The sequence below is a fragment of the Neolamprologus brichardi genome, chromosome 17 (assembly GCF_056152115.1).
Source record: "Neolamprologus brichardi isolate AB-2024 chromosome 17, ASM5615211v1, whole genome shotgun sequence".
NCBI lineage: Eukaryota > Metazoa > Chordata > Actinopteri > Cichliformes > Cichlidae > Neolamprologus > Neolamprologus brichardi.
Window position 1 is genome coordinate 11198417 of NC_142120.1, and position 19135 is coordinate 11217551.

The 19135-nt window shown below is 40.0% G+C and overlaps 1 protein-coding gene across 1 annotated transcript in view; it reads left to right on the forward strand.

The window, feature by feature from the left end:
- The window catches only part of cacna1c (calcium voltage-gated channel subunit alpha1 C), a 222027-nt gene that overhangs the window by 184418 nt on the left and 18474 nt on the right, over nucleotides 1-19135 (forward strand). Inside the window, exons 27-42 of the mRNA XM_087830331.1 lie at nucleotides 37-144; nucleotides 236-288; nucleotides 378-524; nucleotides 1090-1291; nucleotides 1900-2058; nucleotides 2143-2253; nucleotides 4627-4710; nucleotides 11922-12101; nucleotides 14571-14708; nucleotides 15997-16062; nucleotides 16443-16534; nucleotides 17419-17581; nucleotides 17816-17943; nucleotides 18238-18334; nucleotides 18685-18787; nucleotides 19002-19103. Of these exons, the coding sequence (XP_087686457.1) occupies nucleotides 37-144; nucleotides 236-288; nucleotides 378-524; nucleotides 1090-1291; nucleotides 1900-2058; nucleotides 2143-2253; nucleotides 4627-4710; nucleotides 11922-12101; nucleotides 14571-14708; nucleotides 15997-16062; nucleotides 16443-16534; nucleotides 17419-17581; nucleotides 17816-17943; nucleotides 18238-18334; nucleotides 18685-18787; nucleotides 19002-19103 (1933 nt within the window). The remainder of the gene's footprint in view (nucleotides 1-36; nucleotides 145-235; nucleotides 289-377; nucleotides 525-1089; nucleotides 1292-1899; nucleotides 2059-2142; nucleotides 2254-4626; nucleotides 4711-11921; nucleotides 12102-14570; nucleotides 14709-15996; nucleotides 16063-16442; nucleotides 16535-17418; nucleotides 17582-17815; nucleotides 17944-18237; nucleotides 18335-18684; nucleotides 18788-19001; nucleotides 19104-19135) is intronic.

A 19135-nucleotide genomic window follows, 5' to 3' on the forward strand; every position in this document is an offset into this window, starting at 1 on the left:
TATCACTCACTCTTATATTTGGTGGGTTTTTTGCAGCATGTAGTGCAGTGCGTGTTTGTGGCCATCAGGACTATTGGCAACATCGTCATCGTCACCACGTTACTCCAGTTCATGTTCGCCTGTATTGGAGTACAACTCTTTAAGGTAAAAAAAGGGAATATGATCAGTTAGTTAATGTACTTTTTGAACCCTTTTTTAAAATTCTGACTAAGATATTGTCTCGTGTTTCAATCAGGGAAAGTTCTTCTACTGTACCGACAACTCTAAGCAGACTCAGGCAGAGTGCAGGTAAGAGATCCCCCCTGCAGACGGCATCTTAATCTTTTTTCTTACAGTCTAACTACATTATGTGTGTGTATGTCTGTTTGCGTCCACAGAGGTTCTTTCATCACATATAAAGACGGCGATGTGGGGAAGCCTGACAAAGCCCCAAGAGTGTGGGAGAACAGTGACTTTAACTTTGATGATGTTCTACAAGGCATGATGGCACTGTTTGCCGTGTCTACCTTCGAGGGATGGCCAGGGTGTGTGTCTATATAACAACACAGTGCAGATGTTTTTTTTTTATGTATATATATTACGATCCCTTTTTTTTATGACCTCTGCCAATTTTGTGGTTTAAGTGAGTGTGTGCATGTCATTGTGTCTGAATTCAGATAAAACTTTGTAAGAGTGTAGAGTGGGGTCATTCTTACAATCCAGATCCAAGGTCAACTCAGTAATTTATTGGTCCAAAATTGACAATAAGCCTTATAGCTGTGGTAAGTGTGGTTTCTATTGTCAACATAGAGATAGTACCGTATAAAGATTTAAAATATCATGTCACATCTGTCACCTCTGACCTCTTTTTCAAAATTCTGATTGATCTGAAGGTCAAAGTGATAATAATGACATGTAGAGGGTTTTCAGACTGACTAAACTGACTGTTTAAATACATAACAATTTGAATGCATGCACAGTGTTTAAATATAATAGTTTTCTTTTGTAAAACAAAACAAAAACTTGTGATTGTAAAACTTCTTACTAAACAATGGAATAAATGCAATTTGTTTTTTAAATTCCAGATTTTATTTTCCGTCTCTTTGTCAGGTTACTGTACCGAGCCATTGACTCTCATGCTGAGGATGTGGGGCCCATTTACAACTACCGCGTGGTCATTTCCATCTTCTTTATCATCTACATCATCATCATTGCCTTCTTCATGATGAACATATTCGTCGGTTTCGTCATCGTCACATTCCAGGAACAAGGGGAGCAAGAATATAAGAACTGCGAGCTGGACAAAAACCAGGTAGTGTTCGTGTATATTTTGTGTAAAGTTACTACTCGATAAAATTCTTAGTACTTTTGGAGCTTTTTTTGTTTGTTTGTTTGTATAGTGATAACTTTCTGTCTTTAAATCTCGTAGTACGGCAGACATACAGCAGAGAGATAGGTACAGAGGAGTGATTCTACTGTTCTGACAGGAGCGGGAAAGTCATATTGTCATTTAGGAGCCACAAGGGAAAAGGAATAAGAGCCAGGCAATGGGGGTTTGACACGGATGAATCTGAAGAGGCTGAACATGAGTTTTAGGGGCAGAACCACTTCAGGAGCCCAGCCAGGAGGAGCTGCAGCAGTTCAAAAAAGATGAGACTAAACCTTACAAAAGGAACGAGGCCAAGGGCCTGCGGCTGTGTTCTCTGACATGATCCATGTTTCAGAAAGAGCATGTAAATGCAGACAGAGGATAGAAGAGCAGTCTGGCTTTTTTAGCGTGCCAAAAGACTTTTCTACAGCTTTTCTTCCATGACTGTCTGGGAACAGGGAGACACACAGCTGAATTCTTTTTGGAACTACATCAGCAGACACATGTAAATGGCAAATGCTCACCTTTGTGTTTGTGTGTGTATGCCACAGCGTCAGTGCGTGGAGTACGCTCTAAAGGCTCGTCCACTGCGTCGCTACATCCCCAAGAACCCTTACCAGTACAAGGTGTGGTATGTGGTCAACTCCACCTACTTTGAGTATTTGATGTTCACACTCATCCTTCTCAACACCATCTGTCTGGCCATGCAGGTGAGTAATGTGTGCGTACATTTAGAAAAAAAACTCCCATAGAACGAACATTGTGTAATGAGTTGGTGTTTTTTTCCCCTGCAGCATCATGGACAGACCAAAAATTTCAATGATGCCATGAACATCCTCAACATGCTCTTCACGGGACTTTTCACTGTTGAGATGATCCTTAAACTGATCGCCTTCAAACCCAGGGTACGTTCACAACTCAAACAGCAGGCTAGAATAACAGTGATACCTGTGTAGGACTACAGACTAGAGAAATGTGAAAAAGCACAGACAAAGAGACATTTTATAATGTAATGTTAGATGAAATTAGATAAACTCACAGCTCTATCTATCAGTGCTCATTGCAGCCCGGAAGAAAAAGAGTTTAATAGGTTTTTTTTTAAAAAAGGCTTTTGAGTCACAGCGTTGCAGAAGACGGATTGTTGTGTTCTAAATTCATAATTCTTTTTCATTTCCTTCCTTACGATACGATGGATTTAAACCATGATTAGAGGAAAGCGTTTATGTGCTTAATCCCATTGTTCCCTTGTTATCCTGCTGTTGTTGCCGTGCCCAATCTAAGAACTTCCTGGTGCTTCAGCTATTTAAACAGTAACAGATGGGCATGCTCCCTCTTATTACCGCAGGGTTAGCGGAGAATCTTGAACGCAATCAGCAGCAATAACATAGTTTCATATTATACTTTACTCTTTTGACTACTGTTGCATTGTACTAATCAAAAGAACAAAGGTTTTCCAGTTATTACAAAAGTTAATTGAGCTCATTAATGAAGACCATCTACTATTTTGCACACAATGTTTTCCAACCGCTAATTAAATTACAAGTCTTCTGTTGTTTTGTTTTGTTGTTTCTTCCAATAATCCTCTGCAAAGTCTGTGCTTTTTATTTAAATAGTTGCAAGATGGTTATCTTGTAATGACTTTTGAAATGCTACGGTTAGAACATTTTGTCTGAGTAACATAATGCATGCTCTGCAGTATTTTAACCAACGGTGGATTTTGGAACAATGAATTTTAGGACTTGGGAATTTACATCGTGCTGTGCTGCATTATGTATGTGAGGAAGATGAACTGCCAGATCATGAAGGCAGCGTTTCTCTTTTTAAAAAGACATCAAAGTATCACCAGTTAAGTTGTGACTCTTTACGTATAAAATACTGACGAACTGATACTTGTTTTGCATCTTTCTTTCTTTTGTTTATTGTGGTGCAGCATGACAGCAGATTCCCAAGCCACAATGAACAGTGCTTAGGACATGGTGTTGTGTATGCTTTTCCTTGCCTTGATAAACTTTTGCCTTAAACAGCCATCGCACAGGACAGAGCAGCTCACTAATGCTTTTGCTTCTCAGGTCTCACAGACGCCAGGAATTCACTCCAGTAATGTTTGCCTCATTCTATTTAACCTCAATACTTTTTGATAGGTTGATTAATGGATGGGCAACAGTAACCCTAACAAAAACTTTTACATGTTTTTACAGTTTTTCCCTCTCTTTTATATTTTTAAGTCTTTAATGAATCACATAATCGAATTATTTATTTAGACAATGCTTATTTTGTCTAATCTCTCTATTTAATCAATTCATAAACGAGTATTTTGGTACTAATGCCAAACCTCCGTTTGACTAATATTTAACTCTCAGTTCTCATTATTATTCCTAAAACTGAAAGCAACTTCATTAAAACCACTGTTGCCAAGGATACCTTCTAATATCTGCACTGTGCAGATGAATTATGGCAGGAGGAGTTTTTTTCCCCCTTTTTTTCATGTTATCTCAGCTGCTGATGACAGATGAAGAAGCTTAAAATAGATCAGCAAGATTGATCTCCATTCCCCATCAGTGTGTGTAGCCACCAATTTAGCAATTGGTGCAAACAGTTGCGTGATATTTGTCATGCATACCTTACGACTTAATGTTTTTGTTGACATTATTGTAGCTAGTCGCTAGTTCCATTCCTGTAAAATATGCAAAACTATGACCGAGAACGATAAAAGTCAAAGTGGTCCAGATGTGTTTAAAAAAAAGAATAATCACAGCGACGTATTAGACGACAGTGTATGCAAACGAAACTCCAAGGTTCATTAATGTTCAAAGACGCAGCTCTTTGTAATTACACTATAAAAATAAATGTGAATAATACCATTCTGGCCTGAAGATATATGGATGTCTTTTTGCATAAATACTGCCTTTGTACCAATGCTGATAAAGAATTGCCCACAATAAGTTAAGTAAACAAAGTCGGCTTTCAGTGTAATCACTGCCACAGCTTTGCTGAATAGCCCCGAGATGCACGTGGAAGATGTAAATAACCATTTAACCCACCATCCTTCGCAGAGCAGGAAATTCAGCTGCACTCGATGAACAAATAGCTCAGTGGAAACTTCTTATCCTTTCATGTGTTGGTTCATCAAGTGTAGCTGATTTTCTTTCTGTTTCCTCAATGTACTGTACAACCTCATACCACCTTGATAGGGGCTGCGAAGTGGCAGCAGATGTTGTTTTCCTTCTAACCTACCTTTCTTACCCTCCTCCTCCTCTTGCTCACCTCATCCTGTGTAGGGGTACTTTAGTGATCCCTGGAATGTGTTTGATTTCCTCATCGTAATTGGCAGCATAATAGACGTCATTCTCAGTGAAATCAACGTAAGTACGACGTCCCCCCCCCCCCCCTTCCCACTTCACTCTCCTTGTCTCTCCCTCTCTGTCTCATGTCCTCTCACTCTGTCTTACCTTCTTCTGCTCTCCTTTCCTTTGTGGTTACTCTCTGTCATGCTGTCATTTCTCTTCATCTATCTTCTTTGTCAGCCTCCTCCTTCTCTTCTTCTTCCTCCTCCTTCTCTTCCTTTCATTCTTAAAACCAAGATGGCCGCTGCCACGCACGGGACCCCCGCTCCCACCCACCCACAGCCACAGAGGTTCCTGAGCGAGAACAAGCTTCTTCCTGGGTTTCACAAAAGTCGAGGAAACAGAGGCAGGGTTTAGCTTTGAGCACAAAGGTTTCTGTCTTGCGTCCTCTTTCCTAACTCTTCACAGTATCTAAAATGTTGTTGGGTTTTTTGGTTTCTTTTCTTTTGTTTTTTTTGGCCACACTGTGACACTCAGGTTTGATCCCCCTGACTAACTGAACTAACTCACTGACCAATCACAAACAGCCTTATGCAGCTTTTTCTCATTTTTTTTTAGTTGTGATTTTGTTGCATATTGTTCCTTACTGTTCCTGTTCCTGTTGACATTTCCTCTCATGGACAAGCATGACCGATCGCTGCTGCTCTACCTGTGCTGTCTATCTTCTTCAGACTGCCCCCTCTTTTCTTTTTTAGCCTTTTTAAAATTTTGTTTCTTTCCCTTTCTACTCCTACTAAAAACTCCAGTGCTCATGTATGTAATGGTTTTTATCTTATTTTTTCTCCTCTCTCCTTTAATTTTCGTTCTTTCCATTTTTTTTTAAATGTCTTATGTTTTGTCCTTTTCTTCTGTTGTTTTCCTTTTCTGCCCATCCCTACACAGCATTATTTTGTTGATGCATGGAACACATTTGATGCCTTGATAGTTGTGGGTAGCATTGTTGACATAGCGATCACTGAGGTTAACGTAAGTAGTCCAAACTCCCTCCCTCCCTTCCTGCCTGCCTGCTCTGCCATTCCCACACACACAAACAGACCGAGCACTGATACCCATCTCGCATGCTTTCAAATGATTAGGGAAACTTCAGCTGCACAATATTTTAACCTAAGAGATGGCTGAGTAAGTCTGGAAGATAAAACAGCCATATGGGGCCCAATCAAACTGGAAACTACTGGCTTCTGAAGGGTTTTTGTAGTTTTTGAGCTTTGTTTTATTCCCATATCTGATTATCTTTGGACGTGGTAAGGTATCGCCTCCTTTAATTTTGTTTTTATTTTTTTTCTTTTTGTGTAAGAAAATGCCTCATTCCCAAGCAATCCTAATCACTTTTTTATTATTAGAAGCAGTGTGAAAATGCCAAATTTTCAGTGCGGCTTTTAACATTTGAAGCTGCTTGAGATATGTTTTCACGCCTCGGTCTGCTTAGTATCAGTAGCATCAGAGACTATTGCATTTGTCAATAGAACCGATTGCATTTCCTCAGCACTTGGTTTGGTTACACATTGGTTTTATTTGGTCTTTCATCACTGCCTTAGGGGATACATTCCCCTGGCATGATGGACACTGTATAGCATGACAGATACAACAGTGGTATATCCAGGCCTGTTACTGTATCCAATTTATCTTATGCAGGAATTATATTCTGAATGAAGGAACAAATGCAGATTCTCATATTATAACAACAGTGTTTTGAGGGTAAGAAGAAAAGCCCTCTGAGTTCATATATAGCGAGAAAAACTTAAGGTAGCTATGAGAAACATACACGAGTTGCATTTTCTTTTGTCCAACAGTAGCAATGTGGAGACATGGGGAACAATTTGATCCATAAATGGATTTACTCGGGACCCATGAAATTTATGTAAATGTATGTATGAATTCATTTATCATCGACGTGGAGGCCCTATGGTCAGTGGTGGGGCTGAATAAGAATGAATATCCCAAACACAAGTCAAATGTTGAGTGTCTATTGTATTTACACTTCAGGGACAGTTAGTGTTTAATTCATGTGGTACTGAAAGTGCTCTTTGGCAGGAGTAGAGTTTAAGAACTGCACGGTCCTTTTCATTTATCCTTAGAGGAAAGTGCATTTGTACTAATGATCGGGCTCACTGAAGACCTTAATGTTACTTCGACATTCCTTCTACCTGCCCATCATTAAAGCTTCTTTGATGGTTTCCCTTCAATCTGAAAAGCTTTGCATCTATTGTAAAACAAAAAAACAAAACAAGAGAACAAGTGTAATTCTTTATACACTTATGGTTAAAAAAAAAAAAAAAAAAAAAAAAGTTCACCCTCTGTCAATTCTAAAATACATCAAGACATATTTTTTAAAAAAGATTATCTAGTCCTTAATAATTCTTAAAATTAGGTCTTACTTATTTAACAAAAACTGAACCAAAATCCAGAAGCAGTGTGTCAAACATTGAGGACTTTGACTGGGCCATTGCAACACCTTGATTCTTTTCTCTTTTTTTAGCCTTTATGTTGTAGATTTGCTGCTGTGCCTCGGATCATTAACTTGTTGTATGACCCAATTCAGCCAAACCTTAGCTGTCAGACTGATCGCCTCACGTTTGACCCTTGTATGCTTTGGTATACAAAGGAGTTGATGGTCTATCAAAACAAACAAAACAAGCTCAAATCACTGTTGGAGTGGTTGGTATAAGGTGTTTGTGCTGTGATTGGTTTTCTCCAAATGTTGCGCTGTGCATTATGGCCGAACATCTCCACTTTGGTTTCCACTCTTGGTCCAAAGGACATTATTCCAGAAGTCTTGTGGTTTGCTCAGATGCAATTTTGCAAACCTAAGCTGTAGTGGCTTAGTTACACATTCTTTTTCTACTTGTACTGTCATGAACTTTATCACTTAACAACTAACTGAGGCCTGTAGAGCATGAGATGTAGCTTTTTTCAGGGGTTTTTTGCAGTGTCCCTTAGCATTGTATGGTTTGACTTAGAGATAAATTTCCTGCACATGGCTTCTGGATTTTGACTTATTTTTTGTTAAATAAATAACACAATATAATATGTTTAGTTTTGTTGTTTATCTGAGGCTGTATTGAGATCATTTTAAGACCTCCTAAGGACCAGATCAAGGACATAGCACCTTCAAGAATCAGTACTTTTACCCTAACTTAAAGAAGCAAGTGTTTAATATTAGTATAATGTTGATGGAGTTCTGACTACATGTTGAGTCAAAGTTGAGGGTTAGCATAACTTGAAAAGGAAAATAAAGAAACCAGGAGAGAAGAGCTGGCCCAGTTGTGGTGAAGGGTTAAAAAGAAAGCAGCCACCCATCTCTTTTGTTGATTTCAGTCACAAAACATAGTGGTGCTGGTGTTCTCTACAGCAGGGGTGTCAAACTCAAATACACAGTGGGCCAAAATTCAAAACTGGAACAAAGTCACGGGCTAACATTAATCTTTATTGGAAAAAAAAATCTTCCTCTAGATATAAGAATGAATCTTTTCTTATGGACTGAAACACGTTTTGCTGAAAAACTGAATATGGAACAAGCAAAGATTAATACTAAACAATATATATATTAGCAGTATAATACCAGTAGGCCAGCTCTAATAGTAATTTGGTATGGCTTCGCGGGCCAAATGTAATTAGGCTGCGGGCCAAATTTGGCCCGCGGGCCAGAGTTTGACACCTATGCTCTACAGTGATATTGAGAGCTAGGTGTAGCCAGTCTTTTTGGTAAGCAGAGCTTGGCTATCCCTCAGCTAGAAAGAACAAGGTCCTTCAAAGTCAGTCATTAGTCTTCTAATCTAACATAATAAGAGCACTAAAAGACTTTTATTTAGGAGGTCACAATAAATACAGCCTTTTTCTGTTTAAGATTGGAGAGCCACATATTACCAGCTTAAAAATTCCAACTGGTTTGAGAACATGAAGCAGGAAGAGAGCATGCATAGAAGTTGATCAGTACTTTATTTCATATGCAGCTTTTCCTCCTCAGATAGCACTGGTGAGGCATACAAATACAGTACAGTTACTGTATTCCAGGCATGTATGAGCTAATGAGGAAGGCATTTGTCCCCATGAGAGGCTGACAAAGCTGCTTATCGTTGCTTGGGTATGCTTAGATATGTGCTTTATTTCGTTTTTCTATTTAGTTATTAAAACAATTTGCTGTCAAGGGACTCAAAGGATCACAAAGTATCTTCAATAATGTATCTGATCTTGAAGCTCGTGTTTAGAAAGGCACAAATGTCAATTTAAATAAACAGGTCAAGTAACCACCTTAAGACTGAGGTGTGTTGGGCCAGAGATATCCACTTTTGTCATCTATACAAGCCGCTGATGTTGCACTTAGCACTTTGGTTTGGAGATTGCCTTTTGATTTGAGTGAGTTGGTTAATTGAGAGATTGATTAATTTGGTTAATTGGTTTGCAGTTCCTTCTGAATGATTCATCATATTGTTTTCTAACCTCTAACCTAAAGGCATGCCCCAAGTTTGTTTGTTTTTTTTTCCTCCTCTTCATTTTCTCCTCTGGTAGTTTTTAATAATTTGGGCGATGCGCTGCCCAAGCTACCTTTTCTGTCTTTATCTCCTGTAGTTTTTTCTTTTCCAGTGTCTTTTTTTTAAGAAACCCTCCGCACTCTGAGAACTCTTGACCGTTTTTGAACTGGGGCCCTGTCACATAGACATTTAAAATCTTAGCCTGCGACTGCATCAGCCACGAAAGCACAAGTGAATGTATTTAACAGCCGCCATCTCCTTAGTCGCAAATGTACACGAGTGTACAGTGGAGTGCAGTAACAGGCTGGCGTTTAAAACCTTATCACTTTGCCTGTAGTAAATATTTAAAACATCCAATCTAAATGCACCCACTTCGCCACTCCTTTGGGTGCCTGGTTGACTTAGATTAGCCGCATATCTTCCGGTCATTAAAACCGAATATCCCCTTAATCCCAGATCTCTAATTCTCCCCAGAAACCTGCGGGTGCTTCTTAAACCTTGTATGGTTTCTTTTACGTTTTGGTTTTGGTTTGAGTAGCAGTAGTTTGAACAGATCAGTAGTGGTTTGCTCTGAGCGGTGTCTTGCGGACAATGCCAGTATGGACTGCATCTCTTTCTCTATCTTCGGAATGCCTCTTCTTCTCCTCTCCATCCTCCTCCTCCTTCTCTTTTTCTGAGCCTTTTCAATGCACTGAACTCTTCTTTTATGGATGTTAATCTCTCTCTTTTTCTCTGTCTTTTCTTTGACGTTTGATTGCGGTGCAGCTTGCTCACATAAAATGAAAGCTGGGTAACATGGGTCTCTCGTGTGTTTCGTATGCCCTACGAGGTCCACAATTATCCACTCTATATGTAAACATGTGTTTTAAAATATACATAAATATGACAAATGAAACAAAAATATTTTCGAGTTTCTGTAACGTAAATTATCGGGTAAGAATAATCCCATGACACACATGTTACCCATTAAACTGACTGAACTGATGAAATTTTTTGCTTGAAAAAATTGGCGTGCAATGTGAGTGAACAACTTGGATCCATTTTAAATGTGCTCACATCTGCACTGTAGTTCAGCCTATATATTGTGTATATACTATAATTTGACTGTTTGGTTATTTTTTTTAGTACTAAATTTGTGTTTTGCTAAACGTATATTTTATTTGAGGATCTTCCAGGGCCAAAAATTCAGTGTAGTATCAATATTTTACTTGTGATTTGTTTTAAAAGAAGATAAATGAAGGATATTTTAAGTTTAATTGGATTCTGTGTCAAAGCTTTGATTTCAATTTGAAATGAAAGCACATTGCATACAATGGCCCTTAATCATAATCCTCAGAAAACCACTCAAACATGCCTTTAGTTTGTTACTTAGTCCACACTTAATATAAACCAGGTTATCTTCCTCCCCTATACCCTTCCCTCCTTCCTTCCTGCAGATCCTTCCTTTATCCCTCCCTCCTTCCTACAGTTGCCCTTTCTTCCAACCTTCCCTTCCCTCATCGCCCCCCGATTGCACCTCAGTTTTCTCATCAGCACATACGCTCACACAAACGCACATATACTCATATTCTCTCTTCAGGCTTGCTATGCCTGATCTCCTTTTTTATGTGAAGAGATTATTACTTTTGTTTTTCTATTATTTACGTTTTCTATTTAGAGAAGTGGTGCATCGTAAAGACTTTTTACTCTGTGTACATCGTTAGTATGTGTGTGTGTTATCATAAAGGCGTGTAGATGGCCCTGTTGAAATCCCATAAAATCCCTCATTCCTTCCTTCCTTGTTTTCTTCCTATTTTAATTTGTTTTCCAACTCTCTAAAATAATTTCCCTTCCCTTCTTCTACTCTTCCTTTTCTTTCCCAATTTTCTCCTTAATTTCCTTCCTATTGTGTCTCTTAAACACCCTCTTTCTCTCTTCCTTTAAACTCACCCGCTCAGGCCCTTTTGATTTTGAAAACAAGGACAGGAAGTAATGATGCGTTTATTTTGTGAGGGGTATTTCAACACGGCCATTTCTAACGCAGAGTGACGCGCTTCCGAGTCATAGATTGAACTGTTAGTTAATCTATCACTCCCAGCAGTCTGAAATGTTGCAGTGCCAGGGAAAACCAGTGGGTGGCTCCCTACAGCACAAGGTTTGTGTGCTCGTTAGTACATCCAGACACACACAAGCTCTAATTTCCACAATCTAGCATCGTCTTTGCAGTTAGTGGAACTTACAGAGTTTTATATGTTATCTTACCAGCATCTTAACTGTGGATGCTTCCTTCAAAGTAAAACTTCCAAAAAAATCTTAATTTCATATACACATATAAGCTATTGCACATAGACACACACTCAACGACAACTCTCACCCCCTGTGTTGCAGCTCCTGAGCGTTATTCATTTTTTTTGTCCCTCAAGGACAGAAATTTCCCATCATCTCTCATCACTACATGTTTCAGTCTTCTAGTATCTCTGATAAGAAGTGATTCAGCCTGATGTGGCCCTCGCAGAGGATAGGTCAGTCTCTAGGTGCAGTAATATCACACAAATATCTCCCTCTAATATCTGGCTCTGATGAGATTATATTTATTCACCACCATATGAGTCTTGATCAGAGATTGAACTCTGTCGGTTTGTGATTTTTTTATTTATTTATTTTTTCAAAAAAGCAAACAGCAAAACACACAGACACACACATAAACACACTTGCACCGTGACACAAGCACACACACCAAGGCGCTACTCTGGTGCTGATGTTTGTTGCCTTTCCTTAAAGCCGGCTGACTCCTCCTCGTCCTCGTCCTCTTCGTCCTCCTCTTCCTCCTCTTCCTCCTCTCACCCCCCTGTGGTAAGGCCAATGGTACGCTCCGACGGTAACCTCGCCCGCCGCCTTACCTCCTCCACCATCCCTTCATCCCTCCATCATTCCATCCCTCCCTCTGCTATGCCATCCACGGTATGATCTTCTCGTCCACCCTGTCATCTCCCCCTCTGTCGCTCATGCTGTTAACTTCTGCAGCATGCCGAGATATATATTGCTGTTGTTTGTGCTTTTTTTAAATGTTTATATATGTGTAGTCCTACATGGTGAAGGACACTGTACGTTATGCAGGCCTAGTATCACTGGAGTCTTGTGACTTTCCTTGGTGGCTGTCATTCTTGCCATGGCGCAAGCTGCCCCCACTTCCTCCCCATGGCTTGCAAGTTGCCCTCCGTATGGAAGCGGTATCTTTCGCGCTTCGTCATCAGTACGAGCCATCATGGTCACGCTGTCACGCTGTCTCTCTTTTTCTCACTCTTCTCCACTGATCTATCTGTCTGTATCTGTCTCTTTATCTGTATCTGTCTATCTGTTTACGAATCAGTCTTGTGATTTGTCTCTGAATATTTCCAACAATCCCTTATCTTTAGTCTCTGTCTTTGGCTCTCTTTCTCTCTCTGTTACACTTACTGTCACTGTACTTCTTCTGCTCACTCCCCACCCCCACCCCCCACTCTTTCTATGGTGCAATGGTGCCCACTGTTGTCCAATTGTGGTATTTACATGCAGTACAGAATTGTGATTTTCCACTCCTCAGAAGGATGTGCCACTTTTAGCATATCTGGCAGTGGAGTTGGGGATAATGCATGTTATCGGTTACTTGTCAACACTACGTCAGAAAAAAACCAAAACATATTCACTTTTATCCCAGAATTACATAAAAATAGAAGTGACTAGTCATTTTTCCAAACTTTGGTTTATTTGCAACACATAGCAAGTGACTAGTGCAAATAATGAATGCAAATCAGATCAGTAATATGTTGAAAAGTAACGCACCGCGCAACATCTGTTATCCCAAACTGCAGCAGGATGTGTGGAGAATGGCAAGTTCTTTGTGGGAGCACACTGTGTGTTCTTTGTGGGATTAACATAAAGAATTAATGGCTTCTTGGAAAAATACAAGTGGCAAAGCAGATTCAGAGGTCAGAGAGGCTGATGCCGTGTTTCTTTGGGTCACATTTCATTATTACGGTGACGAAAGAAGTAGCACAGCTCTCCTCTGGTTACACGTTGCGTGTAGTCAGGTTTGTTCTGTGCATACTGGCCAGGCAGATAATGGTGAACTGGAGATTTTGCATAACTAGTTTTGTCATTAGGATTGCTAATGCTAATTGCGATATCCTTGCTTTCACCCGATTCAGTTGCCATTTGTGGTGTAAATTGTGGATATTTATTCCTTAGCTTGGCCGTTAGCTGCTGTGTTGTGTGCATCGTGCTGTACAAAAACTCTGATGTTGCCTTTGTTTTTCTGCCTTTTTGTCCTGGAGAACGAGCAGGCACAGCATAAATAAATAAATCTGTATTAGAATAGCACTCTGCTAGATGGCTGAATATTTTATTGCGGACTTATTTCCTGTGGATGACAGAAGCCTTAGCTAACCTTACCCAATAAAGCAGCAAAAATTCAAATAATTGAATGTGTAAATGTCTGAAGATGCAAAATACTAGAGGCTCTGTAAATAAAAAGAGGCCTATAAGATGGAGATTTACCACACAGGAAAATTTGTACATGGCAGTCACTGCACTGGGCAGTAATAACTTTATCCTCTGGAATATCATCCTTGGATTTTCTTTCTCCAGGTGGCCAGTTTATCTGTGACAAACAATTAGCCTGTCTGCATGATTTATTGAAACAGGAATCAGCCCACAGGCTCGGATTTTTGTATTGTATCTACTGTGAGTTGTTAACAGTGATTTATGAGAGTGCTTACCTCCATCGATGGAAGACTCTCTGTCCCAGTCTCAGATATTAGATTTTTAGTCTATAGCAGTGCAGGATAAATGCAGAAGATTTACTTCAGAGGTCCCAAAAGTGTTTCAAAGCCTGTTTGTCAAATGTCAGCTCATGGCTAGATTTACCTGTAATTGGACGCAGATAAAACGGCCGATGGTGCTTTCTTTGTTGTGATTATGGAAAGAAACAGCGTTAAGGTGTATCAGATGCTTGTAAACATGAATGAAGCGGATTCAATCAGAAATGTCAAGGGATTTTTCCATGAAGTCATACACGTAAGCATGACTGCCCGATTCTCTCCCAGATCTCTTGTGTCAGTTGATTTTGATGGGATTTTGTAGGACGCAAGTTTCCATTTATTAACTCTGTATGTGTGTGTGTGTGTGTGTATGTGTGTGTGTGTGTGCGTGTGTGTGTGCGCGTTTTATTCATATTAACACCCATATGTGTGGGTGGAAATATGGATACAAATGTTACTTGTATGTCTGTGTGCATATGCATGTATTCTCATGATCATTTATGCGCGCGCGTGTGTGTATATGTGTGTGTGCGTGTGTGTTTGCTTCATTTCCTTATCTATCTGCATGTGTTCCCATGCGTCCTGTGTTTTTTTTTCTAACAAAAAAAAAAACACCAAACCCCACCAAAAGGGACTGCAGAACTCTGAAGAGAACGCCAGGATCTCCATCACCTTCTTCCGGCTGTTCCGCGTGATGAGGCTGGTGAAGCTGCTGTCTCGCGGGGAAGGGATTCGGACCCTGCTGTGGACCTTCATCAAATCCTTCCAAGTGAGGGGAGAACCGGACACAACATGCTAGAATAGGGGGGTTGGGTTTACACAGGGAGAAGTGGCTCTCTTTGTCCTTCCTTTAAGATCAGAGCTCTATTTGCTTTCACTTAAGTTCTGTTTTTTAAGAGATTTTACAAGACATTTGAATTTTAACCACACATTTAAAGTCTGTAAATGAAATTTAAAAATTATTTTTAGTTCTGAGATGCATGCAGCTATAAATGCCCTTGTTCTTGTGTAAATCCAGCCTGGTAGAGTCTCACAAGCTACCTTTCCTTGCCTCGCCTTGTCCCTCCTCATCCCCACCTCTTACTTGCGCAGAAGGTCAGGTAGATGCTATTTTTTTAAAAAGAGGGATGGTGTGAGGTATTGGAGAGGAGGTTTGGGAGTCTAACTACAGAAGCAGATTATGAAGTTTGAAAACAGGAAAAAAAAATCCATACCTTAACGAGAAATCTTTTCTTCGTCTTTCCACTTCTCCTCTTTTCTTTCTTCTTCTTCTCCTTCTTCTTCTTCTATCTATCTATTACCGTCAAACACCCTGCGCCCTACTACTAACCCCTGAGAGCTCACCATTCCCCGTAGGCGAGTTAAGCCGTAGACAAGTTTTGTTTAACGAAGCACTCCACCAAAAAAGTGAAATCATTTGATAGAGAGTTGTGGGGACATTAAAATCATCTGTTCTCTCTCTTGCGTTAGCTGAGACGGGCCACTTCATGTCGTACTACTGCTGCCTGTTTGAACCACAGGCTTAAAAATCAGCAGTGGTTGTGAATATCATTTTGAGCTATGCATTAATATTTTGTGCGCTTATAGAATTGATTTAATTTATGAGCAGGCTTTAACTTTTTCATTTATTCATCATGACTTGGCCCTGCCCTTCTATGCACAGGAGTAATATTAGCCAGGAGCACAGTTCTGCACATTTGCTAATGCGTCTTAATATAGAAAAACAATGTTCTGCCCTTGTTTGGTGCATGTGCTGTATGTTGGGACTGATCTCCTGGCTAAGTCCAGAGAACAGATTGTATTTTGCTGAGGTTTTTCACTCTGAAGTCAGATGATTTGTCCTGGATTGTTTTTGGTGTTGTGCCACACAAGACTGCAGATCCATTCACTTTCACAAGTTTGAAATTTTTTTTAAAAAAAAAGACAAGAAAAAAATAGATTGTGATTTTGAAGATTAATTGGACGAGTGAGATTTGAATGAAAATGAATGGACTCCAGCTCTGGTGTAGGATAAGCCTGCAGAAAACTTGCCACTGATGCATCTCTCCTCTCTTCAGGCTCTGCCCTACGTAGCTCTGCTTATAGTGATGCTGTTCTTCATATACGCCGTCATTGGCATGCAGGTAAGCTGTCAGGTTGTTATCCCCTTGTTTCCCTCCCACTGTTATCTTCTCTCACCTTCTCTCCTTTAGCAAGCCTCCGTCCTGTGTCTGTACCCCTGGAGTCTTGTCACCCAGAGTTCCTGTTTGGTCACGTTGTTATTTTGCTCTCCCATTATCTTCCTCTCTCCGTTGCTCTTTAGTTACTGTTTGTCTTTGTCTCTCTGCTTCCTCTCTTGTTTCACCTGGAAGCTGTTGTATAGTTTGTTTCACTGACGATGAGTAGGAGACACTTTGGTTTGATTTGCTGGGGGATGTCCGGCCACTAAATGTGACCGACTTTCACTTGTCAATGCTGACATCATATGCTGTGTGCTGTGACTACACCCTCCCCTCCTATACAGATGTTTGGTAAGATAGCTCTGCGGGACCACATGCAAATCAACAGGAACAACAATTTCCAGACATTCCCTCAGGCGGTGCTGCTGCTCTTCAGGTAAGGGTGATTAATTTGGGCATTTGCTCTTTTTTACTCCCTCATCGTCTTTGTTATTCCACTTTTCTCCTAATCTGTATACTTTGTTTGTGTAACCATTTGAAATATTAACTTCTCTTATTCCTGTAAAACACGTTCCTATATTCACTTCCTTTTACACTGAAATTTTGTACATAACTTATCACTGATTTTTATTTATTATAGAGGAGACTTAATTTGGCATTAAAAACTGCCAAATCAAACATGCTAGTCTATATGGGAGCAGCCAAAAACAGCTTGATGTTGATTTACGACAAACGCCCTGAAGGTTTTCTTCCTCTTTTCTGCTTGGTTGTTATGATGGTAAGATTCCATGAAGGGGGACAAAAACCACAGAACCTGAAAGGATGGAATCACACATAATTTACTAGCATTACACCAAGTTTATTCTCCTCAAGTTCAAAAAATGTCTATCCTTTCTTATTCTGGATACACCCCTACATGGAATATATAATAGCACCGAGTCTCCATTAAGAATGACAGTATACTTGGACACTTGATAAGCAGAGGAACTCAAAACTGAATGGAAAAAATAAAAATCATAGATATATATATATAAAGTGCTTATATATAGTCATATTTTATATGCTCAGATGTAATAAGAACAAAGTCTAACATCTGCGTCTCTCTCTTTTTGTCTTTGTAATAATGTGCATGTGTGTGCTTCACTCCATGCTTTTATGCGCGAATGCATACATGCGCACATGCATGCATTTGAATATGTGTGTGTGTGTGTGTGCCTCTTTGTTTCTGTTGTGTATCTTTCTCACAACCGCATGCACGCCGGCATTTGCGTCGGCGTCCATGCATATTTGGTTGGTTGTGTGCATGCGTCTGTCTATCAGATGTGCAACAGGTGAGGCGTGGCAGGAGATCATGCTGGCGTGTTCACCCAAACAGCCGTGTGAGAAAGGATCAACCAATGAAAGCAGCTCGTCCAATGAGGACTGTGGCAGCCAGTTTGCCATCATTTATTTTGTCAGCTTCTACATGCTCTGTGCCTTCCTGGTGAGTAGAGGCACACATCTAATTTTAATTAGCAAAAGGAGAGTATTTCGTGTGATTGTCATAACCACAAATAGCAAATTAACATATTTCAAAATGTGCCAGAAAGATGACTTTGAAATTGTGTGTTACATTTAATAGACTGTAGAGAAATTTAGTACATGGTGATTGAACTGGCAGATCTATAATTGTTTAGAGTGGTACGATAGAAACTTATGGATTTCTGATTTTCCCCAGATCATCAACTTGTTTGTGGCCGTCATCATGGACAACTTTGACTACCTGACGCGTGACTGGTCGATCCTGGGGCCACATCATCTTGACGAGTTCAAGAGGATCTGGGCTGAATATGACCCAGAAGCTAAGTAAGTTTACAAAGCTATATTTGCCACTTCTCATCTGTTTCAAACATATATTCATGCATTTATTTTGGCTGTGTATTTTTACTGCTTATAGTTTAGTTGACAGGTAAGCTTTCTGCTCAAAACTGCTCAATTTTTTTCTTTAATTAAATCCTAAATTCTGTTCAAGTAGTTGAAATAATCTGTCCGTGCATCCTGTTTCTACTGCAAAAACACGCCCTGGAGTACTCTCTATCTGTGGTTGAGAATCACTAGTGTAGAGCGTCTCTAAAATTCAACATCTATGCTGGTTTTTAGGGGGAGAATAAAACATCTTGATGTGGTGACTCTGCTCAGAAGAATCCAGCCTCCCCTCGGGTTTGGAAAGCTCTGTCCACACAGGGTGGCTTGCAAGGTAAACAGACTTGTATGGCCACACAAATTCCTAAACAAGGCTGCAGAGTTATCAAAAATATATATAACAGCTCAAGTACCATCACTGCATGAGTTAAAAAAAATCCTCATGTTGTGTTGTATTAGAGCGGTGACATATGCACAGCTAATAACGCCTTGCACAATGACTCAAAACACATACTGACAACAAATCGTACCTGGGAAAATATCTCTCTAACGAAAGATTAGCGTCCTTAGAGTTGAACTGCTGTCTGCGTATTTTTAACAAACCGTCAGCTGCCAGTATCTGTTGGCAGCTGTTAGGGCAATTCACTGTGTTAAAAAGGTGCGTGTGTTTTTCATCTCACGTAGCGTCTGGTGTCGATGAACATGCCTCTGAACAGCGACGGAACAGTGATGTTCAACGCCACACTGTTTGCCCTGGTCAGAACCGCACTCAGGATAAAGACCGAAGGTAAAAGACACGTATGGGGGCAATCACTAGCACACAACTGTAAATGTCACACATGTATGCACCAGTGGGCACATGTGAAATTGCGTGTTTTCTTATTTTGCCCCACTTTTTTTAAACCTATTTTATAGAGGGGTTGTAATGTAATTTCCAACTATGGAAATACTAGTTTGAATCTACATCAATGTGTACTTCATACTGTGCTTTGTGTGTGCAGGGAACTTGGAGCAGGCCAATGAGGAACTGAGGGCAATAGTGAAGAAGATATGGAAGAGAACCAGTATGAAGCTCTTGGATCAAGTAGTGCCCCCTGCTGGTGGTATGTATACCCTGCAGCACAGTTTCTTATGC